The following is a 26,283-nucleotide window of genomic DNA, read 5'->3' as shown; positions in this document are numbered from 1 at the left end:
TCGTCATATTCCCAGATTTGTATTGAATTCAAATTCCACGATTTGCCGGAGTTCGAAATATATATATGTATATATATGTAATATATATAAAAATATAATTATGGTATATTCTGTTGGCTGCATTTTCCTGTATTCTATCAACTTGTATCTTGTTATTTTGTATTTTATTGTTGTATGTTATAAGGAATTGCGTTATATTTTACTAATTATGTGACATTATATCTAATGCAACTGGCAGTGATGGAACATGTCAGTCAGCGGCTGTTGCAGAAGGGGACATTGTATCATTGACCTGTTTTATCACAGTAGCAGGGCGGATCCTACAATGGTACAGACAATATCCGGACTGAACAGTGCAGCACCAGGCGAGAAGTACCAGCGATCGGAAAAGGATCAAGACTTGACCCAATTTAGCATAGTGAAGTGCTCTGAATGTTAGCTACACTTCAGTGACGGACGATGCCACCTATTTCTGTTCGTTTAAGTCAGAAGGTGTTACCTCACAATAAGGATCATAGAAAAGCCTTCTGTGGGAGAGGGTGACAATTTGTAGCCTCTGCCCTCATCAAAGAACTTGGAGTTTGATAACAATCTCCATGGAAAAGGGCCCTCAGTCCCCTAATAAGTGAATACTGCCCTCGTCAGAATTCACAGTATAAAATCAGACCAGAAGGGTCAACGTCCGTTTAATATTCATTTATTTCCTGTCAAAGTAGAAATCAGACATCATGTGTTCCCCACGTTCCTTCTGAAAATGTGTTCAGTGGGCCAATGTTGAAATAATCATTGGGTATTTCATGTTTAAGTCTAGTCCTAAACTTTGGCGCATTCTGTGCTTTGTTACAGGCAAGAGGGAGAGAGAGAGAGTGAGAGTCCCTGCATCCCTCTGGGTTAACGGTCTGGAAGAAAAGGTAGTAATGTTAGGCTGCAGTTACTGCATACCTGATAACTTTCTCTAGCTCTGCTGGCACATTAATATTCCGGGTGAGATCCGAGATATTTACTGAGGAGGTGTAGCTCGAAGCATTGAGTTAGATCTCAATATTTCCATGCAGGCTCCCTGTTGACGTAGGAAAGGACCAAGAGAGTAATATAACTATTTGAGAAATAAACCTACCAATCTTTCTCGTGGGCTTTCTTGGGATCAAATTCCCCACCGGTAAAAGCGCAAAAGAGCACTTTACGGTATTGTGAGTAGTCGCTCAGGATTTTATACGGCGACTTGGCTGTTATCTGACACTGTGCTTCACTGCACCATAATAGACCGCGCTGGCCTTCACACTCAGACCGCTTATATTGAGTTAAGCAGACATTGTAGACCTGTCAGCAGCTGCCAGATTTTGTCCTGAGATTTTGCCTTCTTTCAGCACCACTGTTCTGCGGATTATACAGCATGGAGGCTGTGCCGGTTTCTGCTGATACCATTGCCTGAAGTCAATATTCAGGGTTTTATATTCACAATATAACTGCACCGAACCCCCATCTAATACGAAAATAAAAATACCTGGAAAAACTCAGCAGGTCTGACAGCATCTGCGGAGAGGAACACAGTTAACGTTTCGAGTCCGTATGACTCTTCAACAGAACTAAGGAAAAATAGAAGAGAGGTGAAATATAAGCTGCTTTTTTTTGAGGGGGGTGGGGTTGTGGGACAAATAGAGCTGGATAGAGGGCCAGTGATAGGTGGAGATTTCCAGAAGATGTCATACACAAAAGGACATAGAGATGTTGACAGTGGTGATGTTAGATAAGAAATGTGCTAATAGGTGACATTAAGGGTAGAAAGCAGGACGAGCAAGGTACAGATAGCCCTAGTGGGGTTGGAGTGGAGGGAAGGGATCGAAATAGGCTAAAAGGTAGCGATAAAACAATGGATGGAAATACATTTAAAAGTAATGGAAGTAGGTGGGAAAAGAAAAATCTATATAAATTATTGGAAAAAAGGGGGATCGGAAAGGGTGTGGGGATGGAGGAGAGAATCCATGATTTAAAATTGTTGAACTCAATATTCAGTCCAGAAGGCTGTAAAGTGCCTAGTCGGAAGATGAGGTGCTGTTCCTCCAGTTTGCGTTGAGCTTCACTGGAACAATGCAGCAAGTCAAGGACGGACATGTGGGCATGAGAGCAGGGTGGACATGCATTTCAGCACGCCCACGATAATTTCATTATTCCCAGAAACACCCTCACCCAGATGCCACTGGTTGTGAAATGATGATGATGTTAACAATAACGATGTCTCTTATTATTATTTTATGTTCGAATGGAGCCGCCAAGACAAAGTGGAACAGCCGGTTCTTGAAAAGATTGCTGAAGAGGAAAGCAATGTCACCCTAAACTGCACCTTAAAAACAAACGTTGGTAGTCCTACTGTGCTCTGGTACAGTCAGCACCCCGGAGAGCCTCCACAGAAAATGTTTTATATTATTGGAGGGATAATAAACCGCAACCCAGGTTTGGCTGTCCGCTTCAATTCTGCGTTTGATAAAACAGCCAAGATCACCGAGCTAACGATCGGTAAGGTCGTGATCTCTGACACCGCCGTGTATTTCTGTGCCATGAGACCCACACTGCTGAAGAGAAAAGCGGACTCCGTACAATAAACAACACTGAGGTTTGCAGTTGGTGCTCGCAAGAGGGCGCTGTCACACCGAGAAAACTAAGCTCCCAAACAGCCTCCACAGTGAAAATATCTGGGATGTCCCCCACCAACAGCAACCCCCCACCCCCCCCTCACCACCCAAAATAGTAACAAAACAGCACTCAACAAGAACAGACAAGTCTCACCTGTGCAATTGCATTTTTATATTTTGGTGATTTCAACTGGTAACTCAACGATAAGTTTAAAGTGGCAGGAGTTTAAAGTGGAAAGTGGGGTTAGACTGGGTGACTCGTTTTTCGGTCGGCGCTGACAACGGTGGGCCAAGTAGCCTCTTTCAGCTCCGCTATCTTTCTATGATTCTATGAGAACCTGTCTAAAAAACCCTGAGACGTATCTTCCGCGCTGTATACCTGCAATAAATATCCCGGAACTTCCTGGGATATTTGATGCACCAGAAGAGAGTTCGAGCTGCAATTGTCGAATAATTGCGGTTCAGTATTATGGTCTGCCCTTCCAGAGCTGTTAATTCAGAGTGGCCCTGAGACAATTCATCTTCGCCATTAGTTCCTGTAACACATTACAGAACTTACTAAATATCTGACAGTGAATATAATCCATGGAAGATACATTGATCATTAAAAACAAACTCACCGGGCAGCAAGACCAATGTTAGGAACATAGGGGTCACATGGTGCCTGGTTTAGACTAACAGAGTGACTTCTATTCTGACATGAAAGAGTTAACCGATATCAGGGGGAGGCTTCACTTTCCATTTGGAAACGCGGGGGCGATTCACAGGTACAGGATTGGCTGGTTTCTCAGTACTGACGACAGTTCTGCATCAATTAATGTTAATTGTAGATCAACGACTTGATCTGGCTGTCTTCCTGTATCCCTATGTTTTTCCGCGTTGTCTGGCTCTGTCTTCGTACCTATGTCTGGCTTTCAATCTCTTTATCTCTCTCTTTCTCAGTCGTTCCGTCTCTCTGAGCCTCTTTCTCTCCTGTCTCTCTGCGCCCCGTCCCCTCTTTCACTTGTTATCTCTCTGTCTCCTTCTGTCGTGTTCCTGGAAGTGCTGAACGTAGAAAGTCCAATATCTCCCAATCTACCATTCAAAGAGTTCTCCAAACAACGCGCTCAAGTGTTAGTGGAAGCTATAATAGACAATATATAAAAACCATGGATCAGAAACATGTTTAAAATGGAAACAGCTACACTTAAATCCCACACTATATAGGTGAGGTGTGAATCAGGAGTCAAACTGACATGATTTTTTTGCGTGGACATTTAAAAGACGGAATCATACCGGGGCCTCTGTCATTTCATTCTGTTTAAAACGAGCATGAATTAACAGGTATGCCTGGCATATTGAAAATAAACAAAGACAATCACTAGAATTCGAACTGGAGTTGGTACTGGTTCCATGCATATGTTCACCTGTATTAAAGAATATTATAATAGGGGTAAGAAGAACAAGAAGAACGCGGCATAATCAAGCAAGAACATCATTCCGTAATATGAGAATTCAATGAACTGTCAGGAAAAGGCCATTTGCCACACATCAGCACAAGAGGGAGCGCACACGTCGTGTTTGTGCACTGCAGCAGGTACGGGTCCGCGAATTCAGTGGTTATGTTGCCAGACTGGTAATCTGAGATAACTGGTTTAATAATCCGACTACTTGATTTCCATTCAGACCACGACACTTGAGGAATTTAAGTTCTGCTAATAAAATAAACACCTGGAGTTAAAGCTAGTACTGGTGGTGACATGACACTGTTGGATGGTCATAAAGTCCCAGCTGGTCCGATAATGTCTTTGAATGCCCGTTCCGCCTACCAATAGAAATATGGGTGACTCTTAACCACCCAGTATAATAGCCGTTTCATGAAAACTGCAATGAAAACCATAAGCCAAATATAGACTGCGGATGTTTAATCGTGATTCAACTCTATCTCTCCCTCAGTTTTTCTCCCTGAGCCTCAATCTGTTTCTCTCCCAAACCTTCCTCACAGACGGGTTTAAAAACAAGTATTTAGGCGAATGGGGAGCCAGGTGTTGCTCTGGTCCATAATGTGCAGCCAATGCAAACAGCACAAGTCGTTCATATCTGGGCCCAACCACAAAAAAGGCTTCAAACAACCCGCAAAATAGTATGGCCTTCGTTTCCAAAACCCGAAGCGGACTTTACTCATTTTATGTGCTCGATTTAAGTACAGGAGAAATAGGAACATTAAACCCACTGATGTGCTTCGTGCCCATCACAAATAATAAATGTCCTAACCACTGGTTTCGAACCCAATTCATCGAGAGGGAAAGGTCAGTGTTTGTCCCGCTGCCACACCCTGTAACCAATCACAGATTGGAGACCATCACCCTCTCCCTGGCCGGTTTTGACCGAGGTCCCACATGGAGGAAAGTCAGTGTCTGACCCGTTGCCAATTCATAAGGTCACAGAGAGAGAATGCGACCTTAATGTCCCAGTTCTCTGTAATAAGCACCGAATCGTGACTGCTGGAGTCACATCAGGCCAATCAGATCCAGTGATTTCAGCTCTTTCGATTCCATATCCTCAGGAAGCGACATCAGATCCGCCTCAGCTAATTGACTCAGCTTTTTCTTGTCTGGTCTTTTGCAGGTTTCTGAGACACAGAACTTCCCCCGGAACAGCAGCAATGCAGCTCTCCGTTCTCGCTGTGGTCTGGGTCACATTCATTGTCGGTAAGAAGTTTAAATTTTGAAAAGGGGACTTAATTTCTTGGGGAATAAATTTAAAAAGTGGAAAATTCATGTTAACCATGTTTCGGATCTTGATAGGACCACACTTGGATTTATTGTGAAATGTTCTGGTCTTTAATCAGACGAACACAGGCCACAAACGAAAATGAAAAGAAACCCAATTACAATTATGGTACTAGAATTCAGCAAGCACTGTACAGACTGGGGGTCTGCCCTCTGCTAAAGAGAAACTGAGGGGGAACCGAATAGAGGTCTTCAAAATGATGAAGGAGTTCGACGGAAAATATAATTCCACTTGTGGAGGGTTCCTAAAGTATGGGTTATAAATATAAGAGTCACGGAAAAGACTCAATAGGGGATTCAGGACAATTACCTTTACTTTTTTAGAATGAGGAATTCAATGCCACAAGGAGCAGTTGAGACAAAGAGTCTAGTTGTAATAAAGGGAAACGGGATAAGCGGAAGAGGGAGAAAAGGTTGGAAGGATTTGCTGAGAGAGTGAGATGAAGAGGGGCAGAGGATGCTCTTCGGGGTTGGAAACACGGAGATGGACCATTTGGGCCGAATGAACTGTTGTGTGCTCGAAATTACATTTAATTTATGTCACACTGGCTGTGAATTTTCACTCTCAGTTCTGTTCAGTTGAAGTTTTAATCGCTGATTTCCTCTTTCTTTAACCGTGTGTTCCAGATCTAAGCGATGGAGATTCTGTTACTCAGCGGGAATCCTCACTCACAAAGACAGAGGGAGAAGATGTTGCTTTAAACTGCACCTATACCGACAATGCCAATTACTTATTCTGGTACCGGCAGTACCCAGGCAGAGAGCCCGAGTTTGCAGTCCGGAGGCTCACGGGCGGCGGTTCAGAATTTAAGGCGGATTTCGCTCAGAGCCGGTTTTCTGATACAGTCCAGCAGACAGACAAGTCATACCGATTGACTATCTCGGAGTTGTGGCTCTCTGACACCGCGGTCTATTACTGTGCACAGAGTCTCACAGTGATGGGAACGAGTGAAAGCCTCGTACAATAACTGCTGCAGTTTTCTGGGGCACAGCTGCTGTCTGTTGAGGGCTGTTTATAACAGCGGGTCAGACAGACACGTCAATCCATTCTGTACGAGCACAATCCACATAAGCACCATCTAAAATCACTCACATTGAATATTGATTCTGTCTGATTACTGTATTAAATGTGTGGGGCAGAATCCTGTTGTTTATTTGGGAATGTCTGAGAGCTCGCCATATCCATTGAGAAAACAAACACATGAAAATGGCCGGGGTCCATTTATATCCGTGCACTGCTGTGCATGAAAGAACTCAAGGCAAGGGAACAAATGTTTCTTTTGAGTTGAAATAGCCAGTAGTGTAGACATAAGACCACCAGGTGAGGAGAATCCGAATAAATATAATGGCCTCATTAAACATCTCTCAATGTTAGATTCTTCCATATATTGAAATTAATAATCTATAATATAAACAGGCACAAAGAGGTTATTTTCAAGACATGATTAGAAGCTGATGAACAATGATTAATAGATTGAATAATCCACAAGGACAGGCTGGTGTGACCTAGGCACCGGAACAGATGACCAGAAAACCGACTGAATACTAAAGCTTTTTTTTAAAGTGTCAGAAAGTTTGAGCACTGGATGCCCTTTGGGAAATATGAACACACCAGATAAGGCTTTATGAAAATGCAAAGCCTTTGTTCTTTTTTCCTGTGCGTCCCTTCAGTGATATAAAACTGCATTTATGTGTTGTGTGTATCCCCTGTAACGGCTGGAACACAAGGTCAACTATTTTGCTCAGCATTTCTGCCATTGTATCTTTCATTTACAAAATGGGATGAATTTTCTGAACACATTTTACATTATGTTCAGAATGCATTTGATGTAAATGGAAAATTTCGAAATGCCGCACCTGTTGCGATCGGCTTGTTACTTATTTGGATTTACTTTCAATGAGCACATTCCGGTTATATGCTTTAAAAGTCTTTGTTTCCCCCCACTCTACCCGCCATTCCGTTCACCTGGTCACGTTTCTGCAGTGTTTCTGTACGAGGAAGGCTCCATCTGGTTCTTGTTACTGTGTCTCTCAGCCCGCAGTAATACACCACACAGGTCACAGATGGTGAAATTCTCCTCACTCCTGGAAGTGTCGAGAGATGCAGATAATCGAGCCCCCGCGCCCTCTGCATTGAAAACACCCCCAGCGGAAGGGATATAGGTCAATATTGTAGGGGCTTTCTCGTCATCCTGAAGGTACAGTTGCAAGGAGCAGAAACCAATCATGGCCGAATAGCTGAAATTAATGGCCAATGAGTCTCCTTCAAACTGTGCCCCTGCAACCGGCTCCTGTAACACCGAGTCTGCAGAAAATTCAAAGTACAGAACTTCAACGTTTTATTATCACTATTACAATCAGGGTTATCAAGTTAATGGAGCCCTTTACAAATAAAGGGAAAACATAGTTAAAAGGAAGATCACTATGCCAGTGTAACCTGCAAGATGAAAATTGCGTAACTTGGCAATTTACCAGTTAAGAGAATCGCAGCTGTGAAGAATGAACAGACAACATGTTTGCAGAGGCGATGGCAGACTTCAATAGACTGATTCCAACCAGAATTGTTTTGGTGAAGAGTTAAGAAGATGTTGAGTAATATCTGTCCCCGTGCCCGATTGGTTCATTCCTGACTGAGCTCACAGCTCTTTGTCCTTCAATTCACCCAATCAGCTCACAGTTCCTTCAATCCGTGACGCCAGAGAGCTCGAAATAAGGAGAGAGAGCATAAGAACATATGAAACAAGAGCTGGAGTCGGGCATTCGGCCTCTCGATCCTGCAGCACCACCTATCTCTAATCTACCTATCTAACTCTCATCCACCTTCCTGCACTATCCCCAGATCCCTTGTTTCCCTTCATACCCATAGATCTAGCAACCTCAGTCTAAAATACACTCAGCGACTACACTGTGGAGTACAGAATAATGAGAACTGCATTGAAGCCGATATAGTTTCTTTAAGGGGGTCAATCTTTGATGCGGAACGATGATGGGTAATATTTAAAGTTATTCTCTGACCAGTGTTCGAGTCTCCCACTAAAAGAGCTTCTCGATGACCATGAAAAATACTCACAGCCGATATAAAGAGGGATTTCACATAGAATGCCGCACATTCTGCACTCGGCCAACACCATCCACTTCCCCCCAACACCGCACCCTCCCCCCCACCTCTTCCCCTCGCCCCCAACACCACCTTTTTCTCCCTCTCTTTTCCCCTTTCTCCTCTAGCTTTTCGACTTGTTTCCCTCTGGGTTACCCTTTTTCTCTCGATAGCACTTTCTCCCTATCTCACTCTCTTTTCTCTCTGTGGGAGTATTCGCTCCTGTTTTTTATTAAGTTGAAAAGTGAAGTAATTCTTGGAGGTAATGTGGCCCATTAATCACATGTCCAGAATTAGCACAAAAGGATGGAAGTTACTGACCTAATTCAACTGTGTTTGGGGTGAAAGTTCTTCAGCAAATGGCCCAGTAGAGCCCTGCTGTGTCCAGGCGAAGCCTCTTACACGGCATTGGAAAAAGTATGGCGGCACAGACGCACACAACGGACACGCGCAGAGACAAGCACACAGACAAATACATAAAAACGCTTCCAGGTGCACACACTGACATGCAAAATCAAACACGTACTCTGAAGTGCATCGACTCAAGCACGCACGCACAGGCACACAAGGGCAAGGAGAACCATACATGCACAAAGAGGCATATGTCTATAGAGAGATCAATTAAAGATCAAACTGTCTCTCAGATGAATTAGAGATTAAACTGTCTTCCATGATCGATTAGAGATTAAACTATCTCTCTGATCCATTAAAGATTAATCTCTTTTCCGTCTTTTTGTGCTAATTCTGGACATGTGATTAATGGGCCACATCACCTCCAGGAATTACTTCACTTTTCAATTTAAGTCTCTCAGATCGATTAAAGATTAGACTGTCAAATCAATTAAAGATCAAACTGTCTCTGACAAAATCGGGTCAGAGGAGAGGAACAAACGGAAGCTGTGGCCGGGGATGCCGCAGATTGAAAACTGATAAAAGTGCGCGGCGGTGATCAGCTGCAGCCGGAACTGATGGAGCGGAAATAGAGACGGTTGAAGCTCCAGGAGACTGTGAGCATCCTGCATCTGTTCACACATCAAGTGATTGAGAACAAATAGTGCGGGAGGGGCAGGAAGGGAGCAGAATCATAGAAAGTTAGGGAACGGAATGAAGACTCCGCTTACCGTATCTGTGTCTATTTGAAAGAGCCATCCCAATCGCCTTTCACACCTCACATTTTCCACGTTGCTTTCATTTCTCAATTTATAACAATTCCGTTTTGAAGTTTATGATTGAATCCTCTCCCCCCATCATTTCAAGCATCGTATTCAAGGTGGTAACATATAATGTAATAAATAAAACAGATCTTTCCATCTCAAATATTTTCATGAAATTGAGATGATTTGGTTATTGAATCTTCTGACAATGGAAGAAACTGCGATCTATTCTGAATAAAGGACAATTTTTAGCACACCAATTGAATCTCTTCTACCTTCTCTGTTACGAGGATAAAAATCCACGTTTGCGTAGTCTGTTCGCGTAAACGTTCCTCATCTCTGGTGCCATTCTGATATACAGTTTCCGCACTTTCTCCAAAATCTTGACATTCCTTCTGCTTCGTAGTGCCCAGGATTTGGACAGAGAACTCCAGCGATGATCTCATCAGATTTAACATCACGCCCCAACCTAAACATCAGCAGCCACAGAGACTGAGCCTGAACAGCTCCAATTCAGATTCCAGGGAACATTCGTTTCTTGATATGCATTTCAATAAACTTTGAATCCATTCAATGGCTGCATCCGAACACGAATTGAACCGAAATCACCAGCGGAGGGCGCCAAATACAAGCATGGGCGTCACTAAATCACGTGGTGTAAACGCCATAGCCAATGGGGATTCCTGAATGAGGTCACAATGATCCTGGCCCCTGCGCTGTGCGGGTGGAGCAATGAGCTGAACAGACCCCGGGTTTCCTCTCTCCTTCTCCATCTCTTGCTTATTCCATTCACATTCACTGAGAGATTCAGTAAAACATGTTGCTGATAATACTGGCGGCGCTGTTCGGCAGTAAATACTGGATTACATTACTCAAGGCAGATTAGCAGATTAATGTACAGAGATTGCGATAGCATTTAATTCAATTCGCGATCAGAAATATCCATATCATGACAGCTGGGTAGATAGGAGGTTCCGCGAACTCAAACAGCTACAAACAAATTTAGATCAACATTGTTTAACCGCTTGATATTTCATTCATCTACCTCACAGGCGGACTATGCGCAGATCCAGTAACTCAGTCCCCGGTCGCAATAACGGTGTCAGAAGGGGGTTCGGTGCAGTTAGACTGTGAATATACAGATCGGAATAAGTACTACATGCAATGGTATCGGCAGCAGACGGCACAGCCGCCAAGATAGATTATCACCAATATTTTAGCACTGAAGGAAGCTGAAATTTCAGGACGGTATCTGGCGGCTGCTGACATGTCTCAAAAGAACGGCTACCTCAATATAAGCGAGCTGAGTGTGGAGGACGGGTCGGTGTATTACTGTGCAATGAAGTACAGCGTTAGATCACAGCTAGAGCCCCGTAAAAAAACCTCAGCGAGTATTTGCAGCTCCGATAAGCTTTATTTTGTGCTTTTGTGGACGGGAACAGTTTCATCCTTGGTTCCAGAGAAGCAAAACAGGTAGGTCTATTTACTGCAGTTTTATTGCTCTCTTTGTCCTTGTCTTAATCCACAGAGAAACAATTTTGTGGGAAAAAGATGTTTGTTCGTTCATGGGATGTGGGCGTCACTGGATAGGCCAGCATTTGTTGCCCATCCCCAAATTGCCCTTGTTCAGAAGACACTTTAGAGTCAACCACATTGCTGTGGGCCTGGAGCAACATGTAGGCCAGGCCCGGTAAGGACGACAGATTTCCTTCCCTAAAGGACAACAGTGAACCAGATGGGTTTTTACAACAATCGACAATGGTTTTATGGTCATCATTAGCCTTTTAAATTGAATTTAAATTCTACCAAAGCGGGGATTCGAACTGGAGTCCCCAGAGGATTAACCAGGATTTTTCAAGCATAATTCCAGTGATAATACCAGTACGCCATGGCCTCCAAACAAGCAAAGCTATCTCCATGCCGCCATTTATAGCGTAACTAGCTCCGAACTTACCCAGAATATCGATTTGCCAACAGAGGTAAAGAAAGCTCTCAGAAGTGGAGTTCCTATAGCTGATAATTATGGGCTGTTCTTACAGAACCGTTAACTCAGGTGGACCCAGGGTGGATTCGTGGATGGGTGGATTGATCAGTTTATTCTACCTATTTCCACAAGCACTTTGTTTAATTTTCCTTGTAATTATCATTATGTTAATTTAATTCTTGTTTTGGCAGCTACTATTTGTCATTGGGAAACAAATTCTGATATTGGTTTCCAAAACAAAAACAGAATTACCTGGAAAAACTCAGCAGGCCTGGCAGCATCGGTGGAGAAGAAAAGAGTTGACGTTACGAGTCCTCATGACCCTTCAGCAGAACTCGAAACGTCAACTCTTTTCTTCTCCGCCGATGCTGCCAGACCTGCTGAGTTTTTCCAGGTAATTCTGTTTTTGTTTTGGATTTCCAGCATCCGCAGTAGTTTTTTGTTTTTATCTCTGATATTGGTTTATCGGGAACGCAAGGACAATCATTTTGCTTCACCATAACTCTACTTTCATTGCAAATGAACTTATATTCTTGCACCGCCAATTCTCTAATCGCGTTCCAGAGCATCTCTCTCCATATTCAGTGATGGAAGAGTTGAAGGAAGATTTAAAGTATCTGTGGACCATGCGAAAGGCTCTACCACTCTCACCGTTCACTCGGTTCAGTTCTCAGATGCTGCGGTGTAGAATAGTGCAGTGAAACACGGGGAGGCACGGAGGGGTGGAGGCTGCTCTAGAACTCATTCGACATGGGGTCTGGGGAGACAATCAGTACATGGGCTTTAGAAGCGTGAGATACTCTGCATAAAAAAAAAAACAGTTCATCATCCGAGTAACTGAATGAAAATGTTTTTTATTATTTCATACTAATATAACATACAGATTAACGACCTCTATAAAAATAAATCACGCATGGAAAGGATGTTTCCTCTTGTGGGAAAATCTAGAACTAGGGGTCACTGTTTAAAAATGAGGGGTCTACTATTTAAATCAGAGATGAGAAGAAAATTTTCTCTCAGAAAGTAGTGAGTCTTTGGAACCCCCTTCCTCAAAGGGCAGGGGAAATAGGGTCGTTGAATGTTTTCAAGGCAGAGGGTGATCGACTTTTGATAAACAAAGGAGTGGAAGGTAACTGGTGGTAGGTGGGAGGTTACAGCCAGATCAGACATGACCTTATTGGATGGCGGGGCATTTGTATGCTAGTAGATACCTGGAATCCTGAAATTTGATTGACATTGTTCTTTGATGATTAAGGTGCTCGCAAACCTTACATTCTTCTGAAATGAACAATCACAACCTCATCAGTTGCAGATGTATGAGTTTATGAACAAAACGCTCATCTATTTATGCAAATGAACAGGCACTGTCCTAATGACGTGGCACGTCAGAAAACTGAGGCAAGTAGTCCAGGAATGAATATTAAATAGTAAAGGTAGTATAAGCAAAACAATGAAAAGATAGAACTTACAGTAATACTAAAACCAAATCATGCAGCAATATTCGAGAATAAATTGAGAGTCGTTGTTTTACAGGCAGGATGCCACTAGATGGCGTTCCAGGATCTTATCTTTGCAGAAAACTTACCACGCCGTTAGTTCATGTTCTGACATGTGGCAGCTGGGGAATACAGGAAATATTTTGGCGCTGTGATACGTTGCTGTAAACAATCGATAGGTGAATTACACAGAGACTTAGAGGTGGAGGCCTATAAAGCATTATATTTCATGGTCCAATGTCACTGCATAGTCCGATGTAAAAGGTTATCACATTCAGAGAGAGAGAGAGAGAGAGTGAGGCAGAGAGACGGAGAGCGAGACAGAGGAACAGAGAGAGAGAGAAAGAAAGAGATAGAGAGAGACAGAGTGCGGGACAGAGAGACAGAGACAGAGAGACACAGAGAGAGAGACAGAGATCGGCAGAGAGAGATCAGTCCATCTTTTCGTGACCGAATATTTTGGTCACTATTGGCCACAACTTCAAAGTATCCGGAAAATACTTGGACACTCAAATCCCTTCACTCCACTACAAGGGTCAGAGTGACAACCCTTTCTGGTAGAGAATCAAACATTGCCACTACCCTCTGTGTAAATAATATTACTAACATCACAACAGCGGCTACACTGGAAAGGTACTTCGTTCGGTTGGGAAGTGCTTACTGACACCCTGAGTCTGTAAGAGGCTATTTCTCTTTCCGAGTGATATTTGATTCCAGGGTTAAAAATGAATGTCCCCCTGCTTCCAGGGGGCCAGTAAAGTTTATTTCTTTAAATTTCCTTCTCTTTATTTCAAACCTTTTTCCTGGATTATGCTGTTGAGGGTCCCCACGTCCTGGGATTACCAGGATTCTGTCTCCAGTCTGTTCACAGATTCTGTCCGCTCACGGGACACACGTAATCTGTCGGAAACAACAATCCTGGAATTTACTGAGTAGCCCCTGATGGAAACTGGCTTTCTGATCAGGGAGGGCCAGTGATCGAGGCGCCGAGAGGTCACTGCACCCCGTATGTCACTCATCAGCCTGATCACCACTATGAAAGATTTGTACTCATTTCCCTGAAAGTGTGTATATAAACTATGTATACATTTGCATAAAGGTGCACATGCCTAACAACACAAAGGCCATTCCGCAAACACTGCTTGTCAGCCGAGGCTCAGTTACCCGCCCATTCGCCTTTGAACAAGAAGTTTCAGGATTTCGTCCCTCTCTGGAGACTTGACCCCCAGGATCTCATCACTTCAGTCCTCAGGGAAATATGCACCGTCAGAGGGGCCGGCTTTCGGATCAGATGTAAAATCAAGGACACCGCCTACCCTCCCAGGTGGACATGATGGATCACATGAGCACTATTTTAAAGCAGAGAAGGGGAATTGGCCTGGACAATATTTCTCCACCAATCACCGTCACTGAAATGGTTGTGGTTGTTGAAGGTCAACCATCTCAGCTCAAGGACATCACTGCAGCAGTTCCTGAGTAATGTCCTAGGCCCAACCACCTTCAGCTGCTTCATCAGTGACCTTCCTTCCATCATAAGGTCAGAAGTGGGGATATTTTGCCGATAATTGCACAATGTTCAGCACCATTCGCGACTCCTCAGATGCTGAAGCTGCCCATGTCCAAATGCAGCAATATCTCGACAGCATCCAGGTTTTGGCTGAGAAGCGGCAGATAACATTCAAGCCACTCAAGTGCCAGGCAAGAGAGAATCTAACCATGGCCGCTTGACATTCAATGGCACTACCATCAATAAATCCCCTGATAATCTTTGACTCCTTTGTCAGTCAAGAATCTATTTAACTCAGCTTTAATAATATTCAATAACCCTGCCTCCACCATTCTCTGGGGAAGAGGCTACCCAGACTTTAGAACTTCTGAGCGACAAAAATTCTCTTCATCTTAAATTGGAGATCCCTTATTTTTAAACTCTGTCCCCTAGTTCTAGTCTCCCTCATAAGTGGAAACATATTTTCCACATCTACCCTGTGGACATAAGACATAGAGTGCACGTCTGTGCGAAGCACATCATTATTAATGTTTACTAATGCATACCCCTGGTTATATTGAACTAAACGCTGTCTCATTTATTACTACAGACGGCTATGCCTTTTTTTAATTTACGCACGATCATGCTTCCATTGTTATTGTCCTTGAGCACGATTCCTTTTACATAACGGAAGTCCCGGCCTCAGTTATCAATGCAGTGCACCGTGTCTTTGTTCATATTACAGTACTTGCTGGCTCTAGTATTAATCAACTACACATTGCCTACATCACATTAAAGCATATCTCCTTTTATCAAATTAAATACTACCCCAGTGATTACGTCATGACACCTTTTATCTTTATTCATATTACGTTTAAAACGGTTTTTCTTTCTATCACACCAGACCTTCCCTGTCGCTGCTCATATTACACTGGACCATGCTAACATACGCACTAGAAGCAGGAATAGGCCACTCCGCCCCTCGAGTTCGTTCCACCATTCAATAAGGACATGACTGATTTGATTGTAACCTCGGCCTGAGATTCCCGCCAATCCCCGATAACCTCTCGCCCCCTGAGCCACTGTGAAGCACTCTTCGGTTCGCCTGAGGTCGCCGAAAAGCGCAGTTCACACCCACACAGCATCGGGTGAAGCCAGTCGACCACTGTGTTTTGCTGGGTTTCTGAAAGAACTATTCAGTTAGCAGGAGAGGCACCTCCACTCGGCGAACTAGGTGATGGTCTCGGACTGCAATGTTTCGAGGGACAAGGGGTAGGGAATGGGAGTGCGGGGGCAAAAAAAAAACTGCCGGCTTTTTAAAAAGGAGCTGAAAGCTGGCCGTGATTGTATTGATGAGTAAATTGCAAATTTGTTTCTACTTTCCAACAGATAACGTTATTCATACTGAAAGGAAGGGATTGTGTCCATTACTCTAGCTGTATTTTCCTTTAGAAATAGTAGATAACTGGCAGTTCCTTACACTCCCTGCTCTTTTCACTATGTCCTTCTTTTCCAGCATTTATCCAATTCCCATTTGGAATTTATTGTTTAATCTGGGTCTAGCTTCCTTTTCGGGCAGCACATTCGGGATCAAAACTCAAAAATAAATTCTCATGTTATCAAATACTTTATTTTAAGTGTAAGGACTAAACGTGGAGATCGAGTCTCTGCAGTGTGGAGTTGTTGCTGAGAAAGAATGAATGAAAGAAAGAAAAACAATCAGGTATTTACATAGCGCCGTACCCGGCCTCAGGGCGCTCAAATGGCTTTACAGACAATTAGAAACGTTCCTGTTGTAATGCAGGAAACGTGGCAGCAAAAGGTGGGCAGAGCAAGATTCCACCAAAAGTAATGAGATAAATGAGCACAAAACTGTCTTCAGTGGTGTTCAATGAAGGATAAATAATGGCCAAGGACACTGGGGAGAATTCTTTGCTGTTTTCTTAAATTTTTGAATAGAGACGGTGAGACATTTTGCAATCCACCTGAGAGCGTAGACAGAGACCGTCGTTCAGCGTCTCATCCAGAAAGTTGGCATGTTCAATCGCTCAGGATTCCTTCAGTGTAGACAACAGCAGACTGTTGGCGCTGCACTATGAGTTTTATATACTTCGAATGTGGGAGCTTGAGCGTACGATTTATGGATAAGATGACAGAAAGTTCAATGCACTGAGACACTCTGATGGAAGAGAAACACCATGAAGGGGTTTTATTATTTTTCACCAGTTAAGAATATGAACTTACCTGTCTGTCTGGGGTATTTTCCAGGCAGAGGCGGGGGACAACAAGCACAGAATGCCCTGGGGGTTTCAGCGGGACCTTTGAATGTGACAGTCTGCGCATACTCAGCCCAGTGATCGGCAGTTGGGAGCATTGCAGTCATTACCAAGGCGCCTGCGTGGTGGTGATGAGTCACAAACACGACTACGGGACCCGGGCATGGGTATAGGTGGTGGGGAAAAATAAACCCAGGTGACTGTGCGGGCCGAGCAGCAAGGAAGAGGCACCAGGCAGCAAACAGATTGCTGTTAGATGGCTCTGTATAGATGGGGCACAGGAAAAGTCACAGGTCCCGTTTGATAACTCCGTGCACTTAGGGTTCGGAAGCTCTGCGGACCAGAGAAAGGCAGAAGATGGCAGTCTCCACGCTGTTGACAGAGTTAGGGCTCCGTGGAAGCTGTGGGAGCCACTGATAGCTTGGTGCAGCTGGGGAGATTGGAGATCAGTAAAATGCCCGGGCAGCGGCAGCAGTGAAGCTAGCTGTCTGTTAAAGAGCTGAAATTGTGCCAATGATCAGAGATTGCTGTGTTATCTCGGGATACAAGGTTAAACCACTAGGAGGTGAACAGCCCTGAGGCAACCCAAGTCAGAGCAACTTTCAAGGGAGTTCAGGTGCTTGTTCTTTGAAACTGAAGAGAGGAATCCCTCGTGAGGGAGGCAGAGATTGTGTGACTCACTGTACTCACTGACGTCTGGGTGGGTTGCTGAGAAATCTGTGGGGTCTGTCTTGGTCGCATCTGCCTTTTAAAATGCAGTGTGGTGTGTTCGACCACAGCTGCTCGCTATTTCATATTTACCTCATGTTAGATCTGAATGTTAGAGTATCAGATTGGTAATGCAAATTGTTTTACTTTGCTACCTTTATATGGTAAAGTTTATTTTGCTTGTTCAAAACCGTGAAATATTGCGGCTGTATTTTTTTAGTAAGCAACCGGGGTTTCAAACTTTGGCTACTTTAAACAAAACATTACTGGCCCCTAACTGCTTGATAACACACCATTTAAAGCAAAAGGTGAGGGTCACAAAGGGGCAATTCAGCACCTTCTTCAGCTCATCCCTGAACTTGGTCTGGGCTACTGCATAGATGAAAATATTATTGCAGGAACTGAATAACTGCAGCATGTTGGTTGTCTCTTGAAGGATGAATTGTGGGTCATTGAAATCCAGGCCGGTGAAGTAAGCCTCACCCGTAATCCACACGAAGAGGAAATGTCCGACATAGGTGATCCACAGGAGGAGGAAGCTGAGGGAGATGGCGAAGAGCAGGACAATGGACCTCTTGCGGTTGGCGATCTCCGGGTCTCCGTGACTCTCGGCGCCCCGGAGCCTCCTGCGGGTTCTGCTGGCCGCTAAGATGTGCCTTACGGTCAAAGCATTGAGCAGCAGAATGAGGAAGAAAGGGAGGAAAGGAGTCAAGATGTGATCTAGCCAGTCGTAGGCCTGCCAGGCGGGCAAAATGTAGTAGCTGGACTTAATGTCACAGAACCAGGACACCCCGTCCAGACTATACAAGGGCTGGTAGGTGAAGTAGAAAGGGACGTTCTTGGCGCAGCTCAGGGCACTGACCAATCCTATAACCAGCACTGCAGTTTTCTCAGTGCAGTATCTGGTCTTCAGACTCTGACAGCAGATGGCCACGAAACGGTCGAAGGTGAAGGCGACAGTCAGCCAGACTGAGCCATCCCGGGTGGCATAGACAAGCACGGTGCTGACAGCGCATCCCGGGGTGGTAGATAGGACACTATACCTAAAGTAAATGCCACCAATCCGGTTGAGGATAACGGCAACGATCATGACAAGGAAATCGGTCACTGCTATCGCCACCAGGTAGTAGGTGATACACCGGGAGAGTCCACACCGTCCTCGGGACAGGATTATGATCGCCACCAAGTTGGCTGTAAGAAATAAAAAGAGAGAGAGGTAACTGAGAGAACTCCGGACACCAGCTACTGCCTCATCCAATCTGGTTCTGAAACTCTCATGATCAGTCCCTTCATCACCTCCAGACTCCAATTATTCCAAATCAGTTGCTAACTGTTCGACATCCAATGTTGGATTGAACATTTGTCAACACAAAGGACATTACAATCAGTTCTCGCCACAAACTCCGCCCTCTGGCCACAGATCCCATTCCCGTGGCTCGCTACCTTCTGAGGTTTGAGACTCTTTACAATAGTGATCTCTTGTTTGACCGTGAGATAAACTTCCAAACGCCCACATCCCCATGTCTATCATAAACACCGACATTGCATCCTTCAACCTTTCTAATGCAGCCCATAATATCACCCGTCTCTAACCCTGCCTTAGCTTAACCGCTGTTAAAACCGTATCCAAGCCTTTCTTATAACTCGGCTCATGACCATTGGAATAGTCTTTTGGGCGGTATCTAACTTCGCATCGTTATTGAACTTCAACTCATTCAAAAAAAATTTGTTCCCCATACCCTTACCCACACCAAGTCCCGTTGATCAATCACCACTTTGCTCACTGAGCTACACTGGACCCTTGTCCGTCAAAGTCTCTATTTCAATATTCTCTTCCTGATTTTCAAACCGATCTTTAGCGTCGCCACTCCAGATCCTTGTAAAATCCTGCAGCCTTAAAACGATCTGAGATCACAGCATACATCCAACTCTGCTCCCATGAGCATCCCTGATATTAACCACTCCATCACTAAAGGTTATGCCTTCATCTTCTGAGATAAAGAATTCCGACCCCCACCTCAACGGCTCCGTCTCTCTTTCCTTATTTTTCAATTGTTTTTAATAACGTACTTCTTTGATCAAACGTTTTGTCATCTGGCCTCATATATCTTTGTGCCGTTCCTTATCAAATTTGTTTGTCAAAACTTCTGTGAACCATTTGCACCATTCGTGCTGCAGAGACTCAAGAAAAAAAGTGCAACTCAAATTCCTCAAGTGGAAAGGAGGGATAGACAATAAATGGTGACCCTCCCATTGCCAACCACATCCCGTGATTCAATAAAAAAATATAATTATCCAAAATAAAGTCCAAATGCACAAAACCTAGCACCACACAACAAAATAGACAATTGGTTAAACATCTTGCACCCCCATTGAACTCTGCCAAACGTTTCCATCATTCATTCCTATGGCCACATTTACAAAAGGAATTGCCCAGTGGGAACACACAACAATGTAACTAGAACATGCTTTCAGGCGTCGCCCTGCAGATTAGTGGAATCATTGAATAAATTTTAACATCACGGTCCATCTTGAATAATGATTGCGCTTTAGATTCGTTTTCAGGTACTTTAATAAAATCAGTGCACGGGAATGCATTTTATGACTATAAGATACGCTATTGTTCCATCTAACACTCAAAACACCAGAATGCATTTTAATACATTAGAATATTTTCTATTGTTCAACAATATAACGTGCGGAAAATGCCATGCATTAATATTAACATTTCTGCAATCTAATAGGCTGTTGTTCTCTAAGTTCATCGCATAATTTATCGAATAATACAAGTGCAAGTAATGCACTATAATACACCATAATCCAATAAGTCCTCTATACTCAGACAGTGCCGAGTATTACGAAAGTTCAGCGCGATCCAGAAAGGAAATGGACAGAATTTTGGGGATTTACAAAAAAATAAATAATTTATTTTGAATTCATAACTCACCCGGGACACCAATAAAAGCGAGAACAGGGTAGTAAATGGCATAGAATGCTCCATTCGCTGGCCCATGCATCGTCTTTCAGAAACCAAAGAGATTCTGAATGCTGCGCATCTTAACTCTGTGATGCTTTCAAAGGGTCCCTCATTTATACCAGTTGACAGTCTCCAGAGGGGTAATTAAGCTGCAACATACACTTTAGTTACAGGTCGGTGAACAAACAGATGAAGCGATAGATTCATGACTTTTATTTCTAACATTAGTAAGGTAGATAAATCCATTGCCAGTGAGGGTGAACTTCAAATCCTGCGGTCCCTCCTCCCCAGAAACCATGTCCTAGCGTCTCCATCAATCATAGCCCCTGTTGAAAATGCTGAACTGATCTCTAATTCAAAACCATCTCTTCCCAGCCCCGTCATATTCTCAATTATTTTGTGCTTTTAGTTTTCAGATGAGTTTATCTGTTTGGTTTCCTTGTAAGTGCTCTAGTGTTTAGTGTCTTAATGTTATTCAAATATTTAAATAGATTTACAGCTGAACAATCTGAAATAATTGTTAACTAACATGGGAGGACATATGAGGTTGAGCCTATCGCTTGCAAATCCTGGGCCATGTGGAAACAGCAGAAAACGTGTTTGTCCTGATAAACCACAAATGCTGAAAGTGCCTCCAAATGCCCGAGTTTGAATTGAGAGTTTCTAGTGAAGGAACAAGTGACACATACCCTAGTGTGATACAAACTGGGGTATCGTTGGGGAAAGTAATTACTGAGAAATGGCTTAAAATTAATAGCACCAAGTGCAGTAGCAATGGAGACACGACCAACATAATGTAGAAGGATACTTGCTCTAGTGCAGTAATAACTGAGACAAAGCCTTGCGTGAAGTGAACAGCAACAGGGTGTAGTGGAAGATAAAAAAAGAAACATTGTCTCGTGCTGTGATAGTTAAATACAATATAAACACAGTCGAGTGCAATAATTCACCTTTCATATAATACAAACAAAAGATTGCCCTAGTGCAATAATAGTTGAGCTGGGGCCTTGTTTAACACAGACAGGAAATTGTCACGTCAAGTAATTACTGGGCAAGAATTACAGGTATAGAGCCAAGTGCCGCAATAATAGAGGCAGGGTCAATGTAATGCAGAATGCTACATCGTTCAGTGTGGAAATAACTGAGACAGAGCCTAGTGTAATACAGACAGAGACAAGGTCTAACATTGTATGAACAGAGACAGGATCCAGTTCAATATAAACAGAGATATGGTCTCGGGTAATATAAACAAAGACAACATGTCGTGTAACATAAATAGTAATAGGTCATACAATCATGATTGACGGTGTTATCGACATCACAGCAGAGCAGGGTATCCACAATGTCCTAATGTCCACCCAGGTATAGAAATAGCACTTTGTTCAAGTTAGCCCTTTGTTCACGTGTTGCTTTGCGGCAGAGTCGAAGGTCAAAAAAATTCATAACAACTTGTACCTTGTTTCAGCTCTGAGTAAAACAGCTGCCCATCTCACATTTTAAATAACTTTTTTTTCCTGCATATCGATTAACAGAAAAGAACCCGATCGGACCGAGAGAGCCATCTCAGGATCAGATTTGAAGACATCCATTCTAATCCCCGCCCTCAATAATTTGCTGTCGCGTCTCAGGATGCTCCACTTCACTTCCTTGTGTCTCCGTTGGCCTGTGAGATCCGTCAGTGGTGAGCTGTCTGACATTGAATGGAAACGCCCCGAGCTGGACTACAGTCAGTGTCCTGATAGAGGATCTGTCCTTCGGTCTGTCTGCAAGCATTACCCAGACCTCCCTGTCGCTTGCCATTTCAACACTCCACCCTGCTCTCATGCCCGCATGTCCGTCCTTGGCTTGCTGCATTGTTCCAGTGAAGCTCAACGCAAACTGGAGGAACAGCACCTCATCTTCCGACTAGGCACTTTACAGCCTTCTGGACTGAATATTGAGTTCAACAATTTTAGATCATGAACTCTCTCCTCCATCCCCACCCCCTTTCAGATTCCACCACCCCCCACCCCCCCCCCCCCACCCCACCCCACCCCCCCACCTTTTTTTCCCAATAATTTATATAGTTTTTTTCTTTTCCCACCTACTTCCATTATTTTTAAATGTATTTCCATCCATTGCTTTATCTCTACCTTTTAGCCTTTTTTGATTCCTTCACCCCACCCCACCCCCACTAGAGCTATCTGTACCTTGCTTGTCCTGCTTTCTACCCTTAATTAGCACATTCCTCAGATAATATCACCACCTTCAACACCTCTTTGTCCTTTTGTCTGTGACATCTTTTGGTTATCTCCACTTATCACTGGCCCTCTATCCAGCTCTACTTGTCCCATCCCCCCTTAAACCAGCTTATATTTCACCTCTCTTCTATTATTACTTCGTTCTGTTGAAGGGTCATTCGGACTCGAAACGGTAACTGTGCTCCTCTCCGCAGATGCTGCCAGACCTGCTGAGTTTTTCCAGGTATTTTTGTTTTTGTTTTGGATTTCCAGCATCCGCAGATTTTTGCTTTTATCTTGATAGATGAATGGCTGCGCTTTTAGAGACAGGGGTGGGAGGTAATGAAACCCTGGTTTGTTCATTATCACCAGCAAACTCGGGATTGTTAATAGTGACAGAAAGCGTTCTAGCATTAAGGAAACATTCTGAAGCCCAATCTACACTTGGGTTTTGCTTTAACGATCTCAGCCACTATCTAGTGATATCTGTTCACTGTGCATAAACACGGCCATGGCCCGTTCACCAAGGAAGCGAATCGAAACGCAACCTCCTGCTCTTCCTCTCTACCCTTCCACCAACAGAAACAGTTTATTTTGATCTACTCGGCCCAGACCTACGTGATTTTGAACACCTCTATCAGATTTACCCTGAACATTCCATTCTCCATGGAGAAATAGCCCAGTTTCCCCAGTTTATCCAATTAACTGAAATTCTGCATCCCTGGACCGATTCTGGTCAACTTCTCTGCGCCCTTTCTGAACCATTCACACCCTTCCAAAAGTGGGATGCACCGAAGTGGACACAATGCTCCAGTTGAGGAGGAACAAGTGCACTCCAGGGGATCAGTAGCATTTCCTTGCTTTTGGACTCTATGCCGCTGTGCTGTTCTGAATCCAATGATACCAGATGTTTAAGCACCACTTTCTCAGGCTGTCTGGCACTTTCAACCATTTATGCCCAAATAGTCCACATCTCTTTTTGAAGAATGGATAATTGAATGAATTATTTTAGCAGGAGTATTGTAGACGGCTCGAAGTATAAAAATATTAAAGGCTCTGAGGAGCCAGAAGAAATGTGCAAACTTGATGGGTTTAACGGCTTTATTCTGTGCTACAAAATTATAAACTCAATTGTAAATACATTCGTGCAGATTAGCTAATTCCACCCCCCACCCCACGCCCCCCCCACGCCCCCCACCCCACCCCAACCCTCTTCCATGTGTGTATAAGTAAGTATGTGTCTGTAATCCCACCATGTTCAGTTTTTTGTACAGCTCTCTCCGTGCTCTTTATCACTGTGTGTCTGTAATCGCACCGTGTGCAGGTTTTTGTGCAGTTCTCTCCGTGCTCTGTAAAACTGTGTGTCTGTAATCCCACCGTGTTCAGGTTTCTGTGCAGCGCCCTCCGGTTTCTGTATCACTGTGCTGCGTGCCGACTCGGTGCACAGTAATACACAGCGGAGTCGCTCAGTTGTAGTTTGGAGTTAACCGGGTGATTTTCTCGGCAGGATCGATAGAAGCAGAAATTCTCCCCCCGGTAGCGTTTTCTTTATTCTCCTCTCCTGAAGTGTGTCTCTGAAGCAGATATTCCAGCGCCTGCCCTGGGTACCAGTATACTGTGTACTGACAGAACCTTGATTATTCACAGCTTAAATTAACGGTGTCACCGGCAGCAGAGGTTTGTAGAGGCGGATCCCGGGAAATTATGGAACTGGAATCTGGAGGATAAAAAAAAAATGAACATTATCTTTTTTTTAGCCACTGTTTGTCCAGGGGGATTTGCCAATCGCGTGAATAGCTCCGCTGTTTGCGGTAATTTTATTCGTTTGAAGCCTGTGCGAACCGTATTTACTGTTAATAAAATAGGATCAAGTGGGGAGTGAGGTGATATTTTCTTTTCCACGGCGAATTCTTCCGATCAGAGCTGCACTGTCTGAATTGGTGGTGGGAACAGGTTCCATAGCAACTTTCAAACAAATGTGCTGGAAATTGAAATGAAAATATAGAGCTATGGAGAAAATTCATGAGCAATGGGAAACAATTGGGTTGCACTTTAAAAGGGATAGCACCTACACGATGGGCCGAATGTCATCCTTCCGTGCTGGATAATTCTATGAATTATATTACATTCCCGTTTCTATTTTCCTTGGAGCATTTTATGTTTAGCGAGGCAATCAGTTTTAAAAGAACATGTTTGTTGGAGAGAAACACAGCTGCGTGGCGTCACTGTGCACAGCAAGTTCCAACACAAACTGATGGGGTTCATCAGCACCGATTGGGCCAAACCGAAAGTGAACACCAGTGGTCAAAGGTCAATCATTTACTGCGGTTTAAAACTGCCCTGGAATTTATCTCTGCCTTTTGCTCTATGTTCTATCAATAGGGTGCAACTTCCTGCAGTTCAGTTCATTTGAAATATTTACAGTGAATTTCATTTTATTTCTTTTATTTCACATTTCCTTTATTTCACACTTCTGCTGTTTGCGGTTCTTCCAATCGTGGGAATTTGTCCCAAACTCTCTCAGTTGTCGGTTGGGTTCAGTCTGTTCAGCTTCCGCAGTGGTTTTACTGTTACTCACTGGGAACTGCCTCTTTCGGCTCTCTGACAATTTCAATTCTTCCCGCCCATTGACTGATCCTCTCCGCGTTCTCTGGGCGGAGTTTTCTCTCAATTTTACATTATAGGGGAGAAAATGCGGAAGAGGAATGGACCATTCGGCCTATGTATATATTCAATTCCAGCCTGACCCCACCCGAAATCTAATTGACCATTTCCATCCTGCTCCCTTTGTCGGCCTGTTCCGTTCTGTCTCCTGTATTTCCAAGTGTTCCAATAAATGTATCAATAATATCTCCAACCACTCCCTGTGGCAGCAAGTTCCACATTCTGACTTGTCTTTGTTTAAATTTATTTGTCTTAATATTTTTGTTTGTTCTTTTAATGACTGTCATATGTTGATTGCCCATTGCTTTGGACTCAGCCACAAATAAACAGTTTTCCATGTTAAAACGGTTCATTATTTAAAAGACTCATATAAATTTTACCAGTTTTCCTCTTTTCCGAAAAAGAGACCCAGCCTGTTCAAAGTTCCCAGAGAGATGTGGATTGTTGCTGATATCTTTTCTCAGGAGTGTAAGGCATCAAAGCAGAGAATCCAATCAATAGAAACAGCAGCCACCATATCACCTTTCAAACATGCTCAGCCATTCAGTAATATTCTGGCTGATTTAGAACCTCAACGTCACATTCCCGCACTCTCGCCATACCCCCTGATTCTTTTACTATCAGAAAACCTATCGAATATTGCCTTGCGTACACACAGATACTGAGCACTCACAGCTCTCTGGGTTATAGAATGACAGAATCACAACAATGGTTCTACGAAAGATGTTTCTTTCCTTCTCAATTCTAATGGATGACCCTTTGCTCTGAAGCAGTGACCCCAAATTCCTTACTCCACAGCCTGGGGAAACTCCGGCCTAGTA

At 43.6% G+C, this 26,283-nt stretch overlaps 2 protein-coding genes across 2 annotated transcripts in view; both read right to left on the bottom strand.

Annotated features, from left to right (window-relative positions):
- The window catches only part of LOC144697342 (uncharacterized), a 427,355-nt gene that overhangs the window by 268,029 nt on the left and 133,043 nt on the right, over window positions 1-26,283 (bottom strand). The window lies entirely within an intron of this gene.
- On the bottom strand, window positions 17,838-20,619 carry LOC144697875 (putative G-protein coupled receptor 139). Its single transcript, XM_078569844.1, has 2 exons — window positions 20,550-20,619; window positions 17,838-18,793 (listed from the first exon to the last, which is right to left on the bottom strand). Exons 1-2 carry the CDS (start codon window positions 20,617-20,619, stop codon window positions 17,838-17,840), a joined length of 1,026 nt encoding a protein of 341 aa, XP_078425970.1.

This window comes from Cetorhinus maximus, chromosome 23 (genome assembly GCF_964194155.1).
Source record: "Cetorhinus maximus chromosome 23, sCetMax3.hap1.1, whole genome shotgun sequence".
Lineage (NCBI taxonomy): Eukaryota > Metazoa > Chordata > Chondrichthyes > Lamniformes > Cetorhinidae > Cetorhinus > Cetorhinus maximus.
This window is presented reverse-complemented; position numbering and strand designations above follow the sequence as displayed.

Bases quoted from the DNA above. Each gene is read 5' to 3' on its own strand.
- LOC144697875 (XM_078569844.1), bottom strand. From the start codon at position 20,619: ATGCATGGGCCAGCGAATGGAGCATTCTATGCCATTTACTACCCTGTT. The intron at 18,794-20,549 runs GTGAGTTATGAA...TATTTCTTACAG, and splicing joins CGCTTTTATTGGTGTCCCGG to CCAACTTGGTGGCGATCATA.